General features: G+C 40.9%; 1 protein-coding gene across 4 annotated transcripts in view; it reads left to right on the top strand.

Moving 5' to 3' along the window:
• Window positions 1–25340, top strand: part of SYNE2 (spectrin repeat containing nuclear envelope protein 2) — a 209354-nt gene that overhangs the window by 106271 nt on the left and 77743 nt on the right. For all 4 annotated transcript variants that reach the window (XM_032246097.1, XM_032246096.1, XM_032246095.1 and 1 more), the window contains exons 42-51: window positions 411–530; window positions 672–872; window positions 2584–2757; window positions 4078–4209; window positions 8215–8411; window positions 10372–10504; window positions 12635–12817; window positions 13233–13379; window positions 15034–15210; window positions 17869–18024. In XM_032246097.1, the coding sequence (XP_032101988.1) occupies window positions 411–530; window positions 672–872; window positions 2584–2757; window positions 4078–4209; window positions 8215–8411; window positions 10372–10504; window positions 12635–12817; window positions 13233–13379; window positions 15034–15210; window positions 17869–18024 (1620 nt within the window). The remainder of the gene's footprint in view (window positions 1–410; window positions 531–671; window positions 873–2583; window positions 2758–4077; window positions 4210–8214; window positions 8412–10371; window positions 10505–12634; window positions 12818–13232; window positions 13380–15033; window positions 15211–17868; window positions 18025–25340) is intronic.

Raw genomic sequence — 25340 nt, 5'->3', positions numbered from 1 at the left:
TGAATTAAAAACTGTAAATAGCCCAAAAGTCCACTGAAAGCTGACTGTTACAAAAGCAGGGTACACTCTTATAATGGCACGCTGTGTGTCTGTTTCAAAGGAGCTAGATCTGTGTATACTGACGTGAAGAGATGCCAAGAGCTAGTAGGTGAGGAGTGCTAGCCTCAGGATAGAATGCCGTGGTACAGTTCATTGAGTTTAAGGATATGTGTATATACCCCTACTGGTATGGAACATGTTAGGAACTTGGGGCCTCTGGGAAGACTGTTAAGGAGAGCAGGAGGTAAAGGAGGGGAACTGGGATTTTCATTTTTCCCTTCATCTCTTTCTGTACTATTGAATTCTTTTTAAATGACTGTGTGTACTTCTCTGACTTACTGAAGTGTTTTCTTGTATTGTCTCTCACTTAGAAAGCAGATGCACATACAGTGGAGCTGGAGATCTCTGAGACCCGAGTGGCCAAACTAAGAGATGAAGGGGAGAGGCTTCATTTACCTTACGTTTTACTCCAGGAGGTTTACAAATTAGAGGTATGTCTGAGCAGCATTCACTCAGCACTGTGATTGTGAGGAGTCAGACTTTTTTATTCCACCAACAGAGTTTAGATTTGTCTTCAGTTGCTTCGCTGGTTGGATGAGAATGCATGTGTGCACCTGTTCTTCTCTTTTCAGGATATACTTGACAGTATGTGGGGAATCCTAAGAGCCAGGTACGCAGAACTCAGCGGCCCTTTCGTCACTGAGAGCCAGCAGGATGCTTTGTTGCAAGGTGTGGTGGAACTGGTGAAGATTGGGAAGGAAAAGCTTGCTTGTGACCACTTAAAACAAACCAAAAGCAAAGTGGCATTACAGGCTCAAATAGAAAATCACAAGGTGAGACACATGGGTTGGATGACCCCTTCATAGACTAAAATCTTAAGGTTTTTCTGACTGGAAACAGAAAGGATCCATTTTTCTTCTTTGTTGAAATTTAAGCTATTCATTCTTCTAATAAACATCTATTAGAGTGCTTAATGTGTACCAGGAAGCCTGGTACACTCTAGGAATTTGGATTATGAATAAAAACAGAGACATTTTCTTATAATGATGGAGCTTTCAGCTGATTGAGAAGACAGATGTTTATCAATAAGTCTTCAAACAAATTTAAAATTAAAATGAGGATACATTCTGTGAGAGCATTTAATAGCAGAAAGTGACAGGCAAGTTAGAAAAGGCTTTCCTGAGAACTAGAATCGAAAGGAAGGTATAGATTTATGTAATATAAGACTATAATAAATCCTTTCATTTTTAAAATTCATTAAACAAAAACCTCCTGATCACCAACTAAAGATAAAGAGTAATCTAGGTGCTAACAATTAAAAATGTGTAAGACAGTCCCTACCTGAGGTAAGCTTACAGTTTAGCATTTGGAAGGTAGAGCTTAGTCTAAGAAAAATTGAAAGATAAATATTGTATGAAGGATAGAGGGGAAGAAGAGAAAATAATATTATCTACAGTGTGCCAGGCCCCTTGCTAGATGCTTTTATAAACATCTCTATGTATATGTCCTTTTCGAGGCTGAGGAGAAGGGATTCACATAATATTGCGGGGTCTCTCCAGGCAACTGGAGGAGGCAGTACATGGAGAAGAACCATGTGAAATAAAGCCTTCCTCTTGAAAGGTTCTTGAAGTACAAATACAGATACAGGACGTGAAGGACAAATGGCCGGGATTCCTATACACCCCCATTAGCAAATTCCCTTTATTTAGTCATTTTCTTGAGTAGAAGTTAAAGCCAGGGTTAAGGAGCCCTGTCTTTCAACTATGTGGGCTGCTTGAATTTGCACATCTGTTCATCCAACTTGTCTTGAAATTCATCAACCACATTGGCATCTGTTTTTTGTTTGTTTGTTTTTAAGAGACAGGGTTTCTCTGGTTTCCAGGCTGTAGTGCAGTGGTGTAATCATAGCTCACTGTAGCCTTGAAATCCTGGTCTCAAGCGATCGTCTCACCTGAGCCTCCTGAGTAGCTGGGCGTACAGACGTGTGCCACCATACCTAGCTGGCATCTATCTTTTTGTAACATTTAAAGAATTCAAAACAACTGATTTAGAAAGATCTATCTGGAAATTGAAATTGACTAACAAAAATGTTTGCATTTAAAATGGATTATTTTGGGGAAAATAATACTTAAGGATAATACTTCTTTATAATTTGTTAAAGTTCCACTAATGTTCAAAGACTAAGAGTTTGGTTTTTTTTGAGGCGGAGTCTTGCTGCCTCGCCCAGGCTGGAGTGGTGCAGTGGCAAGATCTCAGCTCACTGCAACCTCCACCTCCCAGGTTCAAATGATTCTCCTGTCTCAGTCTCCCAAGTGACTGGGATTACTGCTGTCCACCACCACGCCCGGCTAATTTTTGTATTTTTGGTAAAGATGGGGTTTTGCCATGTTGACCAGGCTGGTAAATTTTGTTTTCTCGTGTATTTGACTCTACACAAATGTCCTGGGATTTTGGATTTAAAACAAAAATAACGATATAAAGTTGGAGTAACTTGGTTTTTAAGATTTTCACAATTTGAAAATAAAAACACTTTTCATCTCATAGGTTTTTTTCCAGAAGCTTGTTGCTGACATGTTGTTGATCCAAGCATACTCTGCCAAAATACTTCCTTCTTTATTGCAAAAGAGAGAGACATTTTGGGCAGAACAAGTAACAGAAGTTAAAATACTAGAAGAAAAGTCACGCCAATGTGGTATGAAGCTGCAGAGTTTGTTGCAGGTATTTGGATTTTGTAAACATTGTACTGAAGGTGGGAATTTCTGATTTTGTATCACCAGAACAGGTGTTGAGAAGTATCTGGTTATCATTAAGCTATACTTAAATGGAAGCCTGACAATGAGGAAGGTGGACCCCTGCTCAGGTTCCGAGGCCACTCCCTGAGCAAAGGCTGGCTGGTATTTCCCTTACGTAGATTTGGGATGTTACTGCGTCTCTTTGCCACTTAGGTTCGTGTATGAGTAAGCAAAACGATAAGCACTTTGAGATCTTGAATGAGATCATTTGGGTGAACTGATTTAGAAACTGTACTTCTTCAAGAGAACAGGCCCAGATGTCCTAAAATGGATTCATGACATTTTGTCTAAATTCAAAGAAAAAAATGAAGCATGTATAAAGCTCCTTCTCTGTTTTAAGCCATTCCGCTCACACCTTTCACAGCCAAAGTTGGTAAAGAAAAACAGGGAATAAAGAAAAAAGGAAGCAAATGTTCAGCTTGATAATGTACTATGGTATTATTTTATGCTAACAAAATTTATTTTCTAGTTTGTCAAGTTGATATTTTTAATATTTCGTGGTATTTTTTTAAAGACTCTGTGGACCCCGTGAGTGTTCTATAAAAGCCAAATGAGCCACTGTATGAATAGATATGGAAATTAGTGAGGTGGCTATTTTTCTAACAGATGATGTTTGGAGTCAGTAACTCGGCTTTGTGGTGTGTTGGGATCCTAGACAGAGGTGGGTGTCCATGGAAATGGGGCAAGCTGGAAGAAGACCAGCCTAGGGCTGAGGCAGTTGTCCTCCCCGGATAAAGTGTAAGCCTATACTCCTCAAAGAGGCCTTGGGCAGACCTGTGCTTCAGGTGGCACAGGAGTTTGGTGAACTTGGGCCTGGGCTTGGAGAGCAAGAGGAGCCTAATAAGAGCTCCTGTTGAATGAGGGTCTAAAAGTTAGCTCTTTGGCTTCCTTAATAAGAGAAAGCCTCTCTTGTGGCTCTGAGGTCTCTACAGATTTGCTAGGAGTATCACTTTAACTTCATTGTGTCACTCCTTTAGTCATGTTACCCAGTTTGACAGGGCAAGCATAAAACACTGATGCCAACTGGGATTCTTTTTAAACCTTGTCCTCAAAGGCAATGGAATTATTTTCCATTAGATGCTGAGCTCATACCAGAGTGGGTTACATCTCTCGGACACACCCCTGGAATCTGAGCTTTAATTTTGTGTGGTCTTGGTGTTCATTTTTGTTTTGTGATTAATTGTGTTGTTATCTGGAACCAGTCTAGTAAATGGCTCCCACTGATTTTATGTCTTTGATTCTCTAGAAATGGGAAGAATTTGATGAAAACTATGCATCTCTTGAAAAGGACCTGGAGATTCTTCTGTCTACATTGCCCTCTGTGAGTTTGGTGGAAGAAACTGAGGAAAGATTAGTGGAAAGGATTTCATTTTACCAGGTATTTTTCTTCCATTTAAGTTATCAAAGGCATGCACATAGCATTTTGTGTTTTACATTTGTTTTGACGAAATGGTTTGATTTTGAAGGTTTGAATTCAAACAAAACATTCATCATACAACTCACTGTTGAATACATTCAGGGAGACTGCAGCCTTCAACGTGAACTGCTCAGTATACCGTATGTCTGGCTTTGGGGAGAGGACCTTGTTTGAGTCGTGGCTCCATCAGTTATCACTTCTGTGACCTTACTGTCCCTAAGCATCAGTTTCTTTGTCTGTGGAATGTAGATAATTGAGCCAATTCTACCTGTCTCTGGAAGTGAATGCCATTGAGCTACTCATGTGGAAATGAGCTGAAGAATGGAAAGAACTTTGTCAGCCTTCAGCCTCTAAACGTGTGTTTAGTTTTATTCCTTTGCTTTTTTTTTTGTTTGTTTTTGTTTTTTTGTTTTTGTTTTTGTTTTTGTTTTGAGACAGAGTTTCACTCTTGTTGCCGAGGCTGGAGTGCAGTGGGGTGATCTCGGCTTACTGCAACCTCTGCCTCCCAGGTTCAAGTGATTGTCCTGCCTCAGGCTCCCGAGGAGCTGGGATTACTGGTATGCACCACCATGCCCGGCTAATTTTGTATTTTTAGTAGAGACTGGGTTTCTCCATGTTGGTCAGGCTGGTTTTCAACTCCCGACCTTAGGTGATCCAACCCCCTCGGCCTCCCAAAGTGCTGGATTACTGGCATGAACCACTGTGCCCGGCCTAGTTTTATTCCTACAGTGAAGTCCTGACTGGACGTAACCCATGAGACAGACAGTAATCTTATGTGCCACCAGCATTATAAAAACACCTCAAACTTTTCAACTTTGTGTGTGTAACTTTTAATAGTATTATCATCTGTCTCCATGTCTGTAATTTTGGTGCCAACGAAAAAATAAAACCTTAAAAATGGGTTTCAAGTGGCATTGAGAACACGTACAACAAGATAAAAACAAGTTTTAAGGCTTCCCACCAGGAGGGTAAAGTGCTTAATTTTAACTTTAGAATATACGCGGTCAGAATCTGAGTTGCGCGGCTAGAGGCAGTTATCACATATCAACTTTAAAACTTCAGAAGCACATTTCTCGCTTGAATGAACTAGGTGGAAAATGAAAGCAGGAAATACTTGCATAGCCCTCTCTTCCGTGGAGGTGTTTTAGCCCCTATAAAAAACATTTTCCAGAGGCTGGGACACTGTACACTCTCCAGACGCCTGGAAAGCTACAGCTGGTCTCATTGCCACCTTATTAATTATATTGAGCCTTAGGGTAAATCTGGGTCCTCTGGGGTGGGCGGTAGTGGGGGTGAGGGGAGTACTGTTTTGCTCTTCGTTAGTCTAGGGATACAGAAAGTATCATTTAAACAGCTGAAAGAATGCGGTTGAAAACAGTATTTTAAGGCTTATTATTTTAAGCAACAGTCTAATATTAGCCAACCTAATATGAGTGTGATTATTTCCTCCAGAAGTGACCATATCTGTTAAAATGTGTGATTCTATTACGTTTGAAATTTTAAAAAGAAAAAGAATTGTTCTAAGACTTTTAAATAAATTTGCCAGACTAAAGGAAGACATATCTTGTAAAGCCCATCTCCCATATAGACTTTATAGGCCATTCTGAGTTCAGAGTCAAGGAAAGGGTTGTGTGACTCTGACAGATGTCGTCATCTTGATCAGCAGATGTCTGTGGGGCTTGGAACCTAGGGGTTGTGTGGCTTTTAAGTCGAACAAATGTGTGTTCAAATGCTGGCTCAGCCTAGTGACCCATGCACAGACTGTCTCCTATGCATAAGATGGGTGAATTAGGCCGGGCGTGGTGGCTCATGCCTATAAGCCTAGGACTTTAGGAGGCCGAGGCTGGCAGATAACTTGAGGTCAGGAGCTTGAGACCAGCCTGGCCAGTATGGTAAAACCCCATCTCTACTAAAAATACAAACATTAGCCGGACATGGTGGTACATCCCTGTAATCCCACCTACTCGAGAGGCTGAGGCAGGAGAGTCACTGGAACCCTGGAGGCGGTGGCTGCAGTGAGCCGAGATCGCGCTGCTGCACTCCAGCCTGAGTGACAGAGCGAAAATTCATCTCAAAAAAAAAAAAAAAAAAAAAAAGTGAATTAAGACTTTTCAGAGATGTTTTAAAGATAAAAGAATCTGGCACTTCACTTAGAAAACTAGACTGACTTTTTTTTTTCTTTTAATACAGATATTGGGTGTTTCATTTTTATTCTAGCCCACACAGGCTCAGACAGTGGGAGTGAATTACAAATGGGAGTGGTGGAAAGGGCCATGGAAGTAGAATTTTTGGGTTATTTATTTATTTATTTATTTAGAGACAGGGTTTCGCTCTGTCACCCAAGCTGGAGTGCAGTGGTGGGATCTCAGCTCACTGCAACTTCTGCCTCCTGGTTCAAACAGTTGTCCTGTCTCAGCGTCCAGAGTAGCTGAGACTACAGGCACATGCCACCACACCCAGCTAATTTTTTTGTATTTTTAGTAGAGACTGGGTTTTACCATATTGGCCAGGCTGGTCTCAGTCTGGTTTTCACCATGTGGGCCACGCTGGTCTTGATCTCCAGACCTCATGATCCACCCGCCTCAGCCTCCCAAAGTCCTGGACTTACAGGCATGAGCCACCATGCCCAGCCTTTTTGATTACTTTTTCTTTTTTACCCTGAACTACGTGGAATGGACTTTGGTAATTTTTTTAAAAGGCCTAGTTAAAAAATAGCAAACCTGTTTTGATAATTATTTGTTAAGATTAAACAAGTGTCAGGATAAATGGCATTAGCTGAATCCAGCTGTGTTAGATAATTACCTTTAGACAGACTTCTCTTCAAAGAATTTAGTTTTTCTTTCCTTGAAGTTGGATTAATGATGTGCTGTTTTAATTTATTTCTCTAAAGTTTTCTTCCTTTCTCTCTACTGAATCTTTATATTCAGTAGAAGACCCTGAAAATAAATTTTTCTGCCTACTATTTGCATCTCGTGGATGATAAAGAAATACTGTTTTATTTATCCTCTTCCTACCTTAAGTCACCATCTAAAGTGCTTGGGTGGGGGGCAGGCAGGAGAACAGAAATAAGGAACATCTGCTGAGTCTGCAATCAGGGATGGTGGGACTGAGCTGAGGGAAAAGAAGAAGGGAGTAAGCTCTCTTAGCGCAGTCAGCTGCTGCTCTGTTCCGGCCACCCTTTGCCACATGAGATGCAGACCAACAATTGCCAGGTCTTCCAGTTTTCCCAGAGACACTGGCAATCCCGATTATTAGGTAAGATTTCCTGATTTTTCAAATTGATCTTGAGGTTACACAAAACCTGCCTGTGAACTCAGCATGGCCTGTAGACTGCCAGCTTCTTTGATTTGTTTTTGTTTGTATGCAATAAATCTGTAGAGTTGATTTGGTTTGTTTGCTTGTTTGTTTTAAGACAGAGTCTCACTCTGTCACTCAGGCTGGAGTGTAGTGGTGCAATCTCACCTCACGGCAGCCTCTGCCTCCTGGGTTCAAGCAATTCTGCTTCAGCCTCCTGACTAGGATTACAGGCATGTGCCACCAGGTCCTGCCTCAGCCTCCTAAGTAGCTAGATTATGGGCATGTGCCACCACACCTAGCTAATTTTTTGTATTTTTAGTAGAGATGGGGTTTCACCATGTTGGTCAGGCTGGTATCACATTGCTGATCTCAAGTGATCTGCCTGCCTCAGCCCTGCAAAGTACTGGGCTTACAGGCGTAAGCCACCGCCTCCAACCAATAGGGCTACAGAGTTGAATCTATGCTCTAGAAATGCAGGATGGGATACTCATCATGAAGGTGACCCATTCGCCACTAATCATGCATCCAGTCAGACTATAGTCTTGAAGGTGGGGAAGTGTTCATGTTTCATCAGTAGACACAAATGTCAGTTTTAAACGATGTATTTGTGAATAGCTTAGTAGACTTTATTTTTTAAATAATTCATTTTGTGACTTTACTTTTTATTAGCAAATAAAGAGAAACATTGGTGGAAAACACGCTCGGCTTTACCAAACTCTGCACGAAGGCAAACAATTGGTGGCATCTGTGAGCTGTCCTGAATTAGAGGGCCAGATCGCAAAACTGGAAGAGCAGTGGTTGTCCCTGAACAAGAAAATTGACCATGAGCTCCACAGGCTGCAAACACTTGTCAAGCACCTGCTCAGGTCTGCCTTTTGGGGGTGGATTGGCTTCACATTGCGCTGTGGAGAAAGACCTCAGGGATTCTGGCGTCAGCTAAATTTTACCTGCAACCCACCTTATGCTGTTTTTTCTTGGGCATTTGGGTCCCTCTTCTGGGCTAAACGCAATGTAGAATCTCTGATAGTTTGCTAGGCACAGCATAAAATGTAATCAGTGTGCTAGGATTGTTTTGTTTGTTTTGTTGTTGTTGTATGGAGGCAGAGTCTTGCTCTGTCCCCAAGGCTGGAGTGCAATAGCACAGTCATAGCCCACTGCAACCTTGAACTCCTGAGCTCAAGTGATCCTCCTGCCTCTGCCTCCCAAGTTGCTGGAACTACAGGCATAGACCACCATGGCCAGCTAATTTTGTAAAATGTTTTGTAGAGACAGAGTCTCACTTTGTTGCCCAGAGTGGTCTCAAGCTCCTGGCCTCAGGCAGTCCTCCTGCCTCAGCTTCCCAAGATGGTGAGATTACAGGTGTGAGCCGCTGCACCCAGCCAGTTAACACATTTCTAGAGAAGCTAGGAATTATGTTATAAAATATACGTAGGTTACCTTTATACCACGATAATGCTCTTTCTTACCCTCTTCTAAAAGTTTTAAAATTAAAAAAATTAAATGATTTTAGTTAACAGAATAGTTTGAAATAGGCTTTTGAGTTCTTCAGAGAATTTCTTGTGCTTAGTTTATGTAATCTTGAACCATGTGAGGAAGGAGGAGAACATAGAACATTTAAACCTTTTTCTCATCCCTGCCTCTTTAACCTAAGGCAGTTTAAAAGTTACAAGAAGGGCAGAATTTTGTTTGGATATTTTTGCTACCTTGGGCAAATATGCTGGTGTTCAGCCAACAGCAGTTTGTTGTGATGCAGCTTATACAATGCTGGGTGTGTGTGAGGGGGGTGGTGTGTATGTGTATATGTATGTAAAATTTTATTTTATAAAAATTATATATATATGTATAATTTTATTTATTTTTTGAGACAAGGTCTCACTCTGTCGCCCAGGCTGGAGTGCAGTGACATCACGACTCATTGCAGCCTTAACCTCCTGGGCTCGAGCAATCTTGCCACCTCAGCCTCCCAAGTAGCTGGGACCACAAGCAGATGCCACGACGCCCAGCTAATTTTTGTGTTGTTTATAGAGATGGGGTTTTGTCATGTTGCCCAGGCTGGTCTTAAATTCCTGGGCTCAAGGTATCTTTCCACCTTGACCTCCCAAAATGCTGGGATTATAGGAGTGAGCCACTGTGCCTGGCCTATATTTTTACTATAAACGAATTTATAGAAGACAATTGATGAATAAAAATAATCTCTGCCCCTTCATTGGGTGTAATTTTGTATAGCTGTAATAAAAAATAAAAAAGAATGCCTTAGGCTTTAAGATCCGCATTGCTCTTTTGTCTTGTATTGTTGTGTTGTGTTTTTTTGAGACAGAGTCCCACTCTGTTGCCCAGACTGGAGTGCAGTGGAGTGACCTCAGCTTACTGCAACCTCTGCCTCCCGGGTTCAAGTGATTCTCCTGCCTCAGCTTCCTGAGTAGCTGGGATTACAGACGTGTGCCTCCATGCCTGGCTATTTTTTTGTATTTTTTGGTAGAGACAGGGTTTCACCATGTTAGCCAGGCTGGTCTCGATCTCTTGACCTCGTGATCCACCCGCCTCGGCCTCCCAAGGTGCTGGGATTATAGGCGTGAGCCACTGCACCTGGCCTAAAGTCTTCATTGATCTTGCTGAGCTATAATGAAGAGAGTCCTAGAAAACGTCAGGGGCATCAGTTTTGGGGCATGGCATAAAACATGATATAATCCTTATAATTATCATGATATTCTGATTGTTAGGACTGATCAACATAGGAAAACACAAAAGAAGAAAATTTGCTGGTGATGCATATCATTATCAGAGTATGTTTCTCATCTGCCTTCTCTCTCATCTTTCCTCTGTTAGTTATAACAGAGATTCGGATCAGTTAACCAAGTGGTTGGAATCTTCCCAGCATACTCTGAATTACTGGAAAGAACAGTCCCTCAATGTGTCTCAGGACTTGGATACAATCAGAAGCAACATCAACAATTTTTTTGTAAGTTGTAATAGCACATGTTCAGTTAATTACTGGTCAGAAATAGATATCAAGGAAAAAGCATCAGGGTTAATGTGATGGTCTTCGTATTCATTTGTGGATAAGACTTGGGCGAATAGCAGCTATGGTCTTCAAACTTAGAACTATTTGTTTATACTGTTCATTTATAATGATAAAATGTATTTTTAATTGACCAAAAATGTATTTTTAATTGACCCTATAAAATATATATAAATTTAACACTTACTGACATGGGTCATGTTTTACAAATACAGAAAATACCCCCAATCAAGACCCACAAACAATTTTATAAGGTTATTGACTTATAAATGTTAACAATAAATGCATAGTTTTAAATTATTGTAAACAAAATTGATATTTCTAAAAAGTTTTTGTTCCATTGTTTTGAGATGTTTTTTGGGGAAAAAATTCAAAAATATCCCCCAAACTTCGAGGGAAATAAAAAGGTATTACTCTTGTAATATAATTACAAAATGATTATTTGTCAATGCACTTATGAAACGTAGACTTTTCCATTAGACTTTTCTCAGTTTTTTCCATTTTTCATACTTTGTAGCTATGGTTACTCACTTTGGTATTAAAATATAAATGTTTTTCAACATACTTGAAAGAATCTGTACATAGGAAGGTTTTAAATATTTTAATTATAAACTTGTTGCAAGTAATTTATTTAATATGCACTTGGTGTTGGGTTCCATAGTTTATTGTAAAACTTACCATTTAAATAATGACTTGTCTATTTTTAAAAATACTAACCCACTGTGTTATAAGCTTTTTGAAGGGTATCCATTCCATCTCTTTTGTTCCCCTCTGTGTATCTGATAACTGACAATAGGAAAAAGAGCGTGTGTGTGTGTGTGTGTGTGTCTGTATGTGTACACATTCAAATACAGGTATTGATCGACTTACGACCTATGCAACTTACGACCATTCGACTTTATGACCACAATCGCTAGCCACGACTGCTCCGCTGTAGATTTTTGGAAACACTACAACATTTTGATGTGTATCAAGAATATCGCTACCGCCTGGGAGACTGTGACGAAAAAGTGCGTGAATGGCATCTGGAAAAATTGTGTTAAGCGCTATGTTAATGATTTTGACGGATTTGACAGTGAACATGAACTTGAAACGATTCGGGGAAAAAATAGTAAAACTCGCTAAAGACCTTTCTTTGGAGTATGAAATGGAAGATGTCGAAGAGTTGCTAGACAAAGAATCCGGAGAACTTACAAATGAAGAGCTAATCGAACTGGAAGAAGAAAGAGTGGCGGAAAAAGAAAGAAGAGAAGCAGAGGAAGAAGAGGAGGAGCCAGAAAGAAAGTTCACCACTAAGGGATTATCAGACAGTTTATCTTCACTGAATAAACTTCTTATACATTTCGAAGCAATGGACCCAAACATCGAACGATTTGCAAGGATTGAATGGATGGCACACGATGTGTTTCATCCGTATCGTGAAATTTATGAAGAAAAAAAGAAACATACAATTCAGACAAAGCTCACCATGTTTATGAAAAAACCAACTCCGGTAACCTCAACTGCTGCCTCAGATGACGACATCAACGATCCGCAGCCAAGCACCAGCGGCCAGTAAAATGTTTCGTACATGTTTATATATTTTGATACGTTTTGCAACTGGGAAAATGTTTCCTATGGTATTTTTTACACCTGTATTTTGTATTTTTGTATGCACCTGTATTTTGTAATTTTGTATGTTTTGCAAATATTAAACCAGTTGTACTGGTAATGCAGTGTTTTCTTAAACCTGATGAATGTAAAAATAAGAAACAAAATGGTATAGAGTTGATACAAATGGCATAAAATGAACAAAGAAAATTATGATATATAACAATAATGAAAGAAAATTATGATAAAATATGACTTAAAGATTTTTGTAACATCATTCACAGTACTGTGCATATAGCCTACTCAACTTACTACCAAATCATGTTACAACCGGTCTGTCGGAACCAATCGTGGTCATAAGTCGAGCACTAGCTGTATTTACTATGTTTAATTTTCCAACTCTAGCCAGTTATTCTGACTCTTACTTTCTGCTGTATTTAAATTTTAAAAGTTTCTAAATTTTAAAACTCTCTCCTTTAGGAGTTTTCAAAAGAAGTTGATGAAAAGTCCTCCTTGAAGACTGCCGTTATAAGTACCGGGAACCAGCTTCTTCACCTGAAAGAAACTGATACAGCTACGCTGAGAGCTTCTTTAGCACAGTTTGAACAGAAATGGACAATGCTCATAACTCAACTTCCAGATATTCAGGAAAAACTTCACCAGGTAAGCTTTTAGAGACTCAGCATTTGAATTAGCATTCATTTGTTAGCTCCCAACTCTTTTAAAATTATTTCTCTGACTCAATAATTTTCATTGACACTACCCATTTTTCTCTGGCACCACTGAATATAGGTCCTAATTACCGGACTCTCCTCCAATGGGGTCTTTCTTAAGAGAGAAATCAGGCTTAATTACTTTATTTCTCAGTTTATCTTTGCCACTATGTTAGTTTATGTGAAGGTCATTGTCATTGTTTTGGGGTCACTTATTCTAAGTTTGAATGCTGGGTTTGTTTTTTTGAGTAACCTGCATAATTATATTGAAAGACCTTTTATCAAACCAGATATCATCTTTAATGATGCCCTGATTCATTTTGTTAACTGCAGGCAATTAAATGGAAATCATTTTGTTCTTACAGCTTCAAATGGAGAAATTGCCATCTCGTAAAGCAATCACAGAAATGATTAGCTGGATGAACAATGTGGAGCATCAAACTTCAGATGAAGACTCCATGCATTCACCAAGTTCTGCATCTCAAGTTAAACATCTTCTTCAGAAGCACAAGGTAATTATGCAAAAGGAGCAGAAGTCTTTTCATTGAAACAAGAAGGCTAATCAGTTAGAGGGGTAATGCTGGATAAAGGGACACATAGGATATAATTTCGAAAAACTAATTCTAGGGGTAGGAAACTGGGGTGGTGGATGATTCTAAAGAGATGTTAGTAGACTTGCTTTTATTCCACTTAAAATTATTTTGCTAGCCCCCATCACCACAGGACAACCCAAGCAAGGTTTTAGCAGACTCTAGTCTCATCTTTTCATCCACACCCTGCCGCCCCCATAAACCGTGGACCCTGCCCGACAGAGTAATTTCGGTTCCTTAACAGTTTTTGGTGCTCTCGGTCGTCATGCTGTGTACATGCTGCACCCTGCCCCTGGAATGCCAGTGCCCACTTTTATCTGTATACATCCTCTTAGTCATTCTTCCAAAGTCAGCTCGAGTTGTCCTCATTTGGAAATCTGCCCCTGACTCTCCTAGCCCAATTAGGTGACTTTCCTGGTTTAGATGTCTCCATGGTGCTATTAGTAGATCCTATAGTGTATTATTATAATTATTGGTTTACCTGCCTGTCTCCCCGCCTTGACTGAGCGTCTTGAGACGAGGGACTGTCCTTCACCTCCCTATAATGTAGCACGCCTATCCCAATACCTGCCTTCCTCCAGCAGGAGTTTACATGTTCTTTGAGTAAGGGAATGGGTAAGAAAAAGTTGAGATTCTTCTACAAATAGATATAAATGTGGCCTTCTCCACGCTATTTAATTTCAAGTAGATTTAATTAACATTTCATGAGCCACACGCAAACATATATTGTGTGCTCAGCAGTATGCTGGGCACTGGGAATACAAAGACGAGTGACAAGCGTGGTCATTGTTTTAAGACCATGCAGGCTGATGGAGCTGGCTTCTGGTAGGCAGAAGATGAATGCCTTAATCACCAAACATATGAGCGGAGGATTTTGTTTTTATGTACCATCACATCCTAACTTCAGTGTGTAGTACAATCTTTGAAAAGTCTACAAGTGTATATTCTCACAGGCTGTAGCAACCTAGCACATACCACATGATTGTCACCCCTGGATGTCTCCAAAGGAGGTGCTAGAACTTGTAAAGATAAAATCAGTGAGTGAGAGGTTTGGCAGAAATGCTGTTGGCCCTCAGTGAGTTTAGAATTGCTGTACAACTTAAAGCCACCCAAACTGCCCCGAGAGGCCTTAACTATCCCAGAAGGAACAGGGAAGCTGCCTAAATGACAGAGTTCCTTAAAGGTTACTGGGTTTTCTAGGAGAGGCTTTACTTCCTATTTCCTGTCTGGTTGTTTCCATGAGCCCCCAGAATTCCAGCACAGCTCACAGGCCGCCTCTCCCAGGAAGCCTTTGTCATATCTTGGGTCCTCATTTGAGTTCAGTTGACAGGAACTGTCATACACAATGCCCCTGTGACTTTTCAACCTATTTGAAAGTAATTCCCCAAAAGAACCTCTACTCAAATAAAACCAACTCCTGGTGGAGGTTGGGGAGGGTAGAACGGAACTCCTGACAGGTGCCCCTTGATTAATGAATGGAAGCTTGGCGCCCCCTCGAGTACATAAAGGGAACTCGAATTCATCTGACCAATGTCCATGACTGCTTTGGGTGTTTAACTTTGCTTGTTTGTTTTAGGAGTTTAGAATGGAAATGGACTATAAACAGTGGATAGTTGACTTTGTTAACCAGTCATTACTTCAGCTAAGCACCTGTGATGTGGAAAGCAAGCGCTATGAAAGAACGGAGTTTGCAGAGCACCTGGGGGAGATGAACCGCCAGTGGCACCGTGTACATGGAATGCTGAATAGAAAGGTGTGTTCCTGGGTCACAGCTGGATGTATGGATTGGCCTTTGTAAAATACACTCTCTGAAAAATCAAAAGACATTTAATTAGTTGACTAACTGATTACTAAGCCTAATAATCATCTCAACTAAGTCCCTTTTAAAAATCCTATGTTTTATCATTCTCCATTGGTACCTATAAGAGTATATGAAAATAGTTATTATATTTGAGATTTCTTAGTGGGAAATTGAGTTAGGCAAGTGAAGAAGAGGAATTTTATTTAGAAACATGTCAAGTATTATGTCAGGCTCCTAAATTATTAGAGATTATACATTTTCTATGAAAGCAGATGTTTGAAAGGGGCAAAGCTTTTTCAGCTTTGAAAAGATTATAAAAAGAAAGAAAAATGCATGCGACTTTTTGGTAGATTTTTTTTTACTCCATTGACTCTTGAAAAGATTCAGAAAACTTATTCCTGAAAAGACACTTTACATATAATCATAATGATAATAGGTGTGTTTACTGTGTAGAGAATGCATGCAAATGGATTTATACAGTTAAGGTACAAGTACATGAATGGATGAAGAACATGAACATACAATTCACAAAAGAGGAAATTATAGTTAGAAAATAAACATGGAAAGATGTCATTTTCAGATACTCAAAATAAACACTATGTAACACAATGCACTTATTAAATTTAAAAAGAATTAGATAAGGGCACAAACCCAAAGCTGTCATGTTTCTACATTGCTGATAATGGTTTAAGTACTCTCTTAGAAAGCATTTGGAAAAATTAAAAAACTGTAATAATAATCTTATTACTTAAGCAAGTCATCTCTTATACATTTAAGTAGATAGACCTTCAAAAAAGAAAAAGATATGCGCAGAATGCTCAACTCAACATCATTTATACTGGTGAAAATGCTCCATGCCTTAATTCCCACTCTAGGGGAATAATTAATCAAATTATACTGTATTCATTTGATGAAACATTGGGGCAGTATTTTTTTTTTTTTTTCTTCATTTTTTGAGGCAGAGACTCGCTCTGTCACCCAGGCTGGAGTGCAGTGGCACAATCTCAGCTCACTGCAACTTCTGCCTCCTGGGTTCAAGCAATTCTCCTGCCTTAGCCTCCCAAGTACAGTAACTGGTATTACAGGTGCCTGCCACCAAACCCAGCTAATTTTTGTATTTTTGTATTTTTTTTTTTTTTTTTTTTTTTTTGAGATGGAGTTTCGCTCTTGTTACCCAGACTGGAGTGCAGTGGCGCGATCTTGGCTCACCGCAACCTCCGCCTCCTGGGTTCAGGCAATTCTCCTGCCTCAGCCTCCTGAGAAGCTGGGATTACAGGCACGCGCCACCATGCCCAGCTAATGTTTTGTAGTTTTAGTAGAGACGGGGTTTCACCATGTTGACCAGGATGGTCTCGATCTCTTGACCTCGTGATTCACCCACCTTGGCCTCCCAAAGTGCTGGGATTACAGGCGTGAGCCACCGCGCCCGGCCTAATTTTTGTATTTTTAGTAGAGATGGGTTTCACCATATTGGTCAGGATGGTCTCGAACTCCTAACCTGAAGTGATCCACCCACCTCGGCCTCCCAAAGTGCTAGAATTACAGGCATGAGCCACTGCGTGTGGCCAGGCAGCCTTTTAAAATTGTGTCATGATACAGTACTTATGATATATTGTAAAAAGGAATATTAGGCCGGGTGTGGTGGCTCACGCCTGTAATCCAAGCACTGTGGAGGCCAAGGCGGGTGGATCACCTGAGGGTCGGGAGTTCAAGACCAGCCTGACTAACATGGTGAAACCCTGTCTTAAAAAAAGAAAAAAGATTTTAAAAAAGGAATATTAAAGTTTGTGTATATTATTATGACCTAATACAAATTTTATTATGAATGAGAAGAATCCAGACATAAAGACAACAATTATTTCATTAAATTGATAAGTTGTTTATTATTGATATTGATAGAAATTTTTAAGCAACTCTAATGAAGAAAGTCTGAGGAAAGAAATTTTTCATTTTGTCTCTTTTTTTTTTTTTTTTTTTTTTTTTTTTTGAGATGGAGTCTTACTTTGTCGCCAGGTTGGAGGGCAGTGGCACAATCTCAGCTCACTGCAACCTACGCCTCCTGGGTTCAAGCAATTCCCCTGCCTCAAGTCTCCTAAGTAGCTGAGACTACAGGCATGCAGCACCATGCCCAGCTAATTTGTATTTTAGTAGAGACGGGGTTTCACCATGTTGGCCAGGATGGTCTTGATCTCCCGACCTCGTGATCCACCTGCCTCAGCCTCCCAAAGTGCTGGGATTACAGGTGTGAGCCACTGTGCCCAGCAGAAAGAAATGTTTCTTACACTTTACATATGTCAATAGATGACTCAATGAAAAATATTGACTGTTAGCAACATTTTAGGTTGTATACACCTGAAACTCCGAAACAAATTACCTTTCTCAGCAGATTAGCTTTTACCTTAAATAAGAGATTTTTTTCCAAAGAGGAACTTTAATTCTGTTTCCTGATTTATGAATCTTTATTTCAAAAGTTATCAAAGCATCTTATTACATGAAATATTAGAAATTTGAGAAAAACAAAATTGTTCTTTTAAAAAGAACGTATCATGGCATTTCCCTTTTAAAACATACATTTTAACATTTTTTGTAATTTTCAAATTCATCACTTAGATACAACATTTAGAACAACTTCTGGAAAGTATCACTGAGAGTGAAACTAAAATACAAATTTTGAACAACTGGATGGAAGCACAAGAAGAGAGACTGAAAACTTTACAAAAACCTGAAAGTGTGATTTCAGTGCAGAAGCTGCTCCTGGACTGTCAGGTGAGTAGGGAGACAGCGCCCCGTCCAACCCGCAAGCTGGGGTGATTTGGTCACCTCTCTTGCCCCAAGGACGGGTGGCTGTAGTTTATGGAGACTCTCCTCCGTCTCCCCTCTATTGACTTATTTTCTTTTGTCAATTAGATAATGACCCATTGGTTTTACAAAATTGCAAAGTGCCATTTTGTTATGACAACCAGAAGAATGTATTTTCACAGTTACAGTATTGCCGCTCTTAAGAGGTTTGAGTAGTACTCTTGGGGAAAAAATGTTCAAAGGGAATTTTGATTTAAATCTTTCCAGTTTTCCATTTGCTTAATCCTTTTGCCCAGTGTTCACAAAATTACTCTAAAAATTTCATTCGTTTTAGCTTTTCATTCTATGTTTCTTCAGAGGAAAATGATTTCCTTCTACCTATTGCGTATTGTGTTTTTAAAAGTCCACTTAAAAAGACAAAAGAAAAAAAAAGATTAAAGAAAAAACCAAAAAAAGAAAAAAAAAGTCCATTTGTCCCTTGGAACCTCTGTGTGAATCACATTTGGCCTTGAGGGTGTTGTCCGTGGTTCAGCTGTGTCTTGCTGCGTCACTCAGTCTTTGCACGTTGATCCTGCTTCAGCACTGCCCTTAGGGCCGCTGCCTGTGCAGAGCACCTCTGCCATCGCCATCACTACGGGCGGCACGTGCTGTGCTGTTTCTGCACCTTGTGTGACGGCCTCACACTAGTCACTGTCAGGACTGGAAAGTCTGGCCGGACTCCATTTCCATGGAGGAGGTTACAGGATAGCACTGGACATAAATGTGAGCAGCAGCAGCTCTGTAAGAGGTCTTTTCAGATGGTCACATCCTGTTCCTGCCTCCATGAGCTAGCTCTACTTTAGCCTTCTGACAGCCACCTTGGAGTCCATATCCTTCTTACTGGAAGCCTGCATTCTGCAGTTAGGTGCTGCACTGTCCCCTAGCAGGTGGTTCTTTCCAGAGCCCAGGAGGTGCTTTCACACGTGTCTCTACCTCCAGTTTCTCATTAGGTGCTCTCGACTTACTCCCTACTGTCTGGTCAGTCCGTCTCAGACCAGCTTCCTTCAGACCACTCTCGGTGCAGGCCTGTTTCATGCAGCTGCTTCCCACCCACTTACCAGCCTCCCCTGCCATTTCCTTCTCATTCATTCTCCACATTGCTGCAGAGGGATATTTCTGAAATACAAAGGGTCACAGCAATCCCCATTGAAAAATCCTTCAGTGTCTCCAAATTGACCACAGAATAAAATCCACGTTACAGAATGACATTTTGGTCCCTTACCTACAAAGAGTTGCAAAGAGACCTAAGTCAAGTGAGTCTTTGGTCCAGTTGTGTGTCTCTCTTTGATAGATAATAGTAGCCACTGAACAAGGCTGAAATGGATTAAATTTAGCTATTCTTCACACAACCTCACTACCAAGTTGTAGTAAAACAAATTCCAGACACAATGCCAGCATCCATAGAAACATAGATTAGCAAGCAAGAACTAAAAATGGTTTATATAGGTAAGTTCAGCAAAGCCTCTCTATCCTCTTTAGTGTACCCACCACTTCTTAGGAAAGGCAAACATAGTAATATTCCAGAAACAAGAGTCTGTTATTTCTTTATTGATTGATTGTTGTGTATGTGTGACAGAGTCTTGCTCTGTCGCCCAGACTGGAGCGCATTGGCACGATCTCGGCTCACTGCAATCTTGTGTCCTGGGTTCAGGCAATTCTCCTGCCTCAGCCTCCTGAGTAGCTGGGACTACAGGCACGTACCACCACACCCAACTAATTTTTGTATTTTTAGTAGAGATGGGGTTTCAGCATATTCAAGCTGGTCTCGAACTCCTGACCTCATGATCTGCCCGCCTTGGCCTCCCAAGTGTTGGAATTACAGGCGTGAGCCACTGCATCTTGCCAAGAATCTATTATTTCTATGGCCAACGTTAGGCAACCAGAATCCTTGGAGTTTAAACTGGATACAGAAACCACATAAGGACTTACTTTAGGGGTTATTGTACTGGGTGAAGGCAACAGGCTATACCCAGTTCTTAGAGCCTGTTCAAGTAGGGGTGGAAATTATATCTGCAGTAGTTTAGCAAATCCATGAATCTTGGGTACATGAAATTTACCAGTGAGAACCCATTTCTAATATTCCTTATGTTATTTAACAAGCCAATAAGGCCAGGCACAGTGGCTTATGCCTGTAAGCCCAGCACTTTGGGAGGCCGAGGTGGAAGAATTGCATGAGTCCAGGAGTTGGAGACCAGCCTGGGCAAGATAGTGAGACCTCGTCTCTGCAAAAAAAAATTTAAAAATCAGCCAGGCATGATAGCGCGTGCCTATAGTCCCAGCTACTGAAGAAGCTAAGGGAAGAGAGGATTCTTTCAGCCTAAAAATTCAAGGTGACTGTGAGCTATGATCATGCCACTGCAGTTCAGCCTGGGTGACAAAGCAAGACCCCATCTTTAATAATAATCATCATCATCATCCAATAGAAAACCATTTCTAACATTCACTGTGCTTATTAGAAAAATGACTGGTATTGAATGAGACATGGAGCTTTTAAAGAAATTTACAGACCTGCTGCCTGGCCAGCATCATCTCTTATCAGTCTGCATTTGCCTCTGTGCCATTACGTATGCTGCTGATGCAGAAATCTGTATACCTCCCTCCCCTTGCCCCCACCGTCCACACACAGGTTCTCTTCCATCTTTGTCAGAACTCATTCGAGGCACCCTCCCCCCGCCTTCACCACATGCCCACTGACTGTGCCTTCCTACCTACTCCCGCATTTCCATTAGCTCATTTCTTCCTGTTTTAATTTTTAATGTGCCTCTTGGATGCCTCCTTGTAAAAGGCCATAAACAAGGCCAAGATGGAAGCAAATAAATAAAACAGGTTTCCTTAGCATCCCATGTAGTATCATGTGACAGAGACTGCACTGGACTCATCTGTCCACGGGTCTGTCCTCTACCAGCCTGTGGGTTTCTCAGGGCAGGCTGGCACATCAGCATGGCTGTGATACCTGTCACCGCCTGTGAAACTCATAGATGCTTAATAGTTGCCAGAGTATATATCTATTAGTAGACCTAGAAGGCTGCTTTTCTATAAATGTTAATTTCTCCTTTTTTCACTATTCTTTGCATATAAGAAATAAAATGAGGCCAGGTATGGTTGCTCACACCTGTAATCCCAGCGATTTGGGAGGCTAAGGCAGAAGGATCACTTGAGACCAGGAGTTCAAAACCAGCCAGGGCAACATAACAAGATGCTGTCCTTTCCCAAAGAAAAAAAAAAAAAAAAAAAAAAGTTATCTGGGCATAGTGTTGCACTGTAATCCTAGCTACTCAGGAGCCTGAAGCAGGAAGATCACTTGAGCCCAGGAGGTCGAGGTTCGAGCAGTAAGCCATGATCATGCCACTGCTCTCCAGCTGTATAAGACCCCATCTCTAAAAAGCAAAAACAGAAAGAACAGAAAAAAAAAGAAAATGGTGAAAATGATTAATGTATCCTTTAATGACTTATCCCAGTAGAATGTTTCAGTTCAGGTAAGCTTGCTAAAGTGGCTTTCCTCTAAAAATCTTAAGGACTGGAGCTGATGAAGTATTAAGACATTAGGCTTTGAAATATTCTGAAGGGCTTCTAAAAGTCGTTGATGACCGGTAAAGGCCATGTTTGGCATATTATAATTATAATGATCAAGGAAAACTGTGTAATTGACTAGATTGGGGAGGCTTGAGATGAGGTTATTAATCCTTCAAGTTTGCTGCGTCTATACTATAAGCAAGCACAGCTTCTTACAGAAGCATGTTCATGGTAATCTCAGAGGAATTTAGATATTTTAAAAATATTTAATGCTAGTTCTCAAAGAATAGAAAAGCAGGACTTGCAAATTCTAGTGAATCTCCATAATTAGCAAAAGATTATTTTTAATTCCACCCTGATTTATGTGTCGCAAATAGGAATTTAAAGTAAAACAAATTAATTGCTGGTGCAGTGGGAGTTGGGAAACTTTAAAGGTCCTGTTAGGCCTCAGTGAAGCAAGGGCAGATGACAGGATTATGGGGCCAAATCCATGTTATTCTGCAGAGAAAAAGAAGCAAGCATCTCCACCATGCGTGGGTATTTGTGTGCTGTTATTGCTATGGATTGTTTTTTTATTTTTTTTTTTTTTTTTTTTTAGAGACAGAGTTTCTCATTCTGTCGCCCAGGCTGGAGTGCAGTGGTGCAATCATAGCTCACTGCAGCTTTGAACTCCTAGGCTTAAGAGATCTTCCCACAGCTGGGCATGATGGCTTATGCCTGTAATCCCAGAACTTTGGGAGGCCAAGGCAGGCAGATCGCTTGAGGTCAGGCGTTAGAGACCAGCCTGGCCAACATGATAAGACCCCGTCTCTACTAAATATGTAAAAATTAGCTGAGTGGCCGGGCGCGGTGGCTCAAGCCTGTAATCCCAGCACTTTGGGAGGCCGAGGTGGGCGGATCACGAGGTCAAGAGATCGAGACCATCCTGGTCAACATGGTGAAACCCCATCTCTACTAAAAATACAAAAAATCAGCTGGGCATGGTGGCACGTGCCTGTAATCCCAGCTACTCAGGAGGCTGAGGCAGGAGAATTGCCTGAACCCAGGAGGCGGAGGTTGCGGTGAGCCGAGATCGTGCCATTGCACTCCAGCCTGGGCAACAAGAGCGAAACTCCGTCTCAAAAAAAGAAAAAAAAAAAAAAAAAAAAAAATTAGCTGAGTGTGGTGGCGTATGCCTGTAGTCCTAGCTACTTGGGAGGCTGAGGCAGGAGAATGTCTTGAACCCAGGAGGCGGAGGTTGCAGTGAGCCAAGATCGAGCCATTGCACCAGCTTGGGCAACAGAACGAGACTCAACCTCAAAAAAAAAAAAAAAAGATTCTCCCACCTCAGCCTCCCAAGTAGCTGGGACTACAAGTACATGCCACCACAGCCGGCTAATTTTTGTATTTTTTGTAAAGACAGGGAGGGTTTCATCATGTTCCTCAGGCTTGTCTCAAACCCCTGGACTCAAGTGATCCGCCTGTCTCAGCCTCCCAAAGTGCTGGGATTATAGGAATGAGCCACCATGCCTGGCACGGCTGTTGTTTATGCTGCCATTTTTCCAAAGTGTGGGTGTGGGTGGGTGTGGGTTTGTTGTTATTTTCTTTTGTCTGCTACACAGTCATTTCTTTTTTTTTTTTTTTTTTTTTTTGAGATGAGTTTTGCTCTTGTTGCCCAGTCTGGAGTACAGTGGCATAATCTCGGCTCACTGCAACCTCCACCTCCCGGGTTCAGGCGATTCTACTGCCTCAGCCTCTCGAGTAGCTGGGATTACAGGTGTGCATCAGCATCACCATGCCCAACTAATTTTTGCAATTTTTAGTAGAGCTGGGGTTTCACCATGTTGGTCAGGCTCATCTTGAACTCCTGACCTCAAGTGATCCACCCGCTCCAGCCTCCCAAAGTGCTAGGATTACAGATGTGAGCCACCATGCCTGGCCAGGAAAGACTATTTTATAAATTTAAAGAAGGAAAGTGATTCAGTATTTTTAAAATGTTTTCAGTTGTAACTGCAGATGAAAAATGTTAAATTTAAACTGATGATAAAAGAAACATGCTAACAAATAAGGCTGTCAGGGTATAAGGGAGCGAGTTGGGGCAGCAGAGACGGACAGAGGCAGCAGCTGATCGAATCTCATTGGCCCAGGCTATCTCAGAGAACCCGTTTGGTTTCCTGTGTGCCTTTGTAACCAGTCCGGAAGAATGATTTTTTACAAATTCACCCGCATGTCAGCATGGGTGGATTGTTATCACAGTGAGAAATTTTCTGTTACTATGCTATATAGACATTTATGTGGCTCTAAATTCTAAAAGCACAGAGAGTCATATAGTGGAAGATTCTTCTAGCTCCATTCTCTGGTCATCCCTTCTCACTGCCAATCTTAGCTGTCAGTTTCTTATGGAACAGATATTTTTTTTCTACTTTCCAGTCCAGAAGACCCCTGACATTCATTGATGTAGAGTTTGTGATTTCCAAGAGTGACCTGAGGGCTCCCCACACGTAGTAATGTGGCAGTTTTGCTGGACTGGATATCAGTGCTCCGCTGTGAGTCTAGCACAAGAGAGCTCATCCCTCAGCAGGGTACAAACCCAGCCACCTGCTCAGCCACCCCATGCCCACAAGGCACTCATGTTTCTCTTTCCTTATGGACCATGCAGTGATTCTTACAAAGGATTTAAAAAAAAAAGGAAGCTGGGATCCTTATGCAAAACAATTTTCAAGAAATAGAACATGAGCGAAGGGTCATTAACTTAAAGCCATGCATTCAGAATACATGCATCTGGATAAAAATGAATGCTAAAGAAAGTGTGCACAAGCACATCCCAAATTTGTGAATTGGGAGACTTGAGGGGAATTCAAAATGAATTCCTCTGAATGCCAAAGATCTCTGGTGTTTTCTAATTTTTCTGTAACGAGCATGTTATGCTTTAATAATTTTTTAAAAGGTTAAACTTTTTCCAAGTTGGATTTCAACTGCAGTCCTGAGAAGGACAAATAAGCAGCTCCGACCGTCCGTCCTCTAAGTGGAGTGGCAATGCTGTTGTTGGCCTCATTCATCTCTGTGTTCAGACCGCTGGCTCCATAGTGTCCTTTTTCGTAGAGAGATCCTATAGGTTCTTAAAAATGTATTTATAAAGAGTAGACCAGGTCAGGGTGCCTCTTATGAGGTGAATTAATAAACTAAGAGGTAGAAAAAGATTAAAGTTATTGCTGACTGAACTACCTATAATTATATAGTCTGTCATTTAAATGATGCTATATGGTTTTTTTGTTTGTTTGTTTGTTTGTTTTGTTTTGTTTTGTTTTTTAAGATAGGGTTTCACCATGTTGGTCAGGCTGGTCTTGAACTCCCGACCTCAGGTGATCCACCAGCCTTGGCCTCCAAAGTGCTTGGATTACAGGCGTGAGCCACCACGCCCAGCCATGATGCTATATGGTTTAAAGGCACCTTTCAGCTTGTGATTTTATTTGAATTCTTAGCTTGGCACACATGGTGTGTGGGGTATCATCACTTTTTCCAAATGAGAAAATGGAGACTCAGGGGTTTGATGACTTATGCCTGGTCAAACAGCCAGTGCAGGGCAGATGGGGAATGGGCACCAGCTCTCAGACCAGCATTCTTTCTGCTCTGCCATGATGGTTCGGATGTGTTGCCTAGATTCTCCTAAAATACAGAGTTGTGTCATATGTCATTGAACTAAGGGTATTATGATTTAAATATCTTTCGTGTAATGCTATTTAATTATATAA

Source organism: Sapajus apella, unplaced genomic scaffold, assembly GCF_009761245.1.
Source record: "Sapajus apella isolate SASKATOON/1434 unplaced genomic scaffold, GSC_monkey_1.0 scaffold59, whole genome shotgun sequence".
Taxonomy (NCBI): Eukaryota; Metazoa; Chordata; class Mammalia; order Primates; family Cebidae; genus Sapajus; species Sapajus apella.
This window is presented reverse-complemented; position numbering and strand designations above follow the sequence as displayed.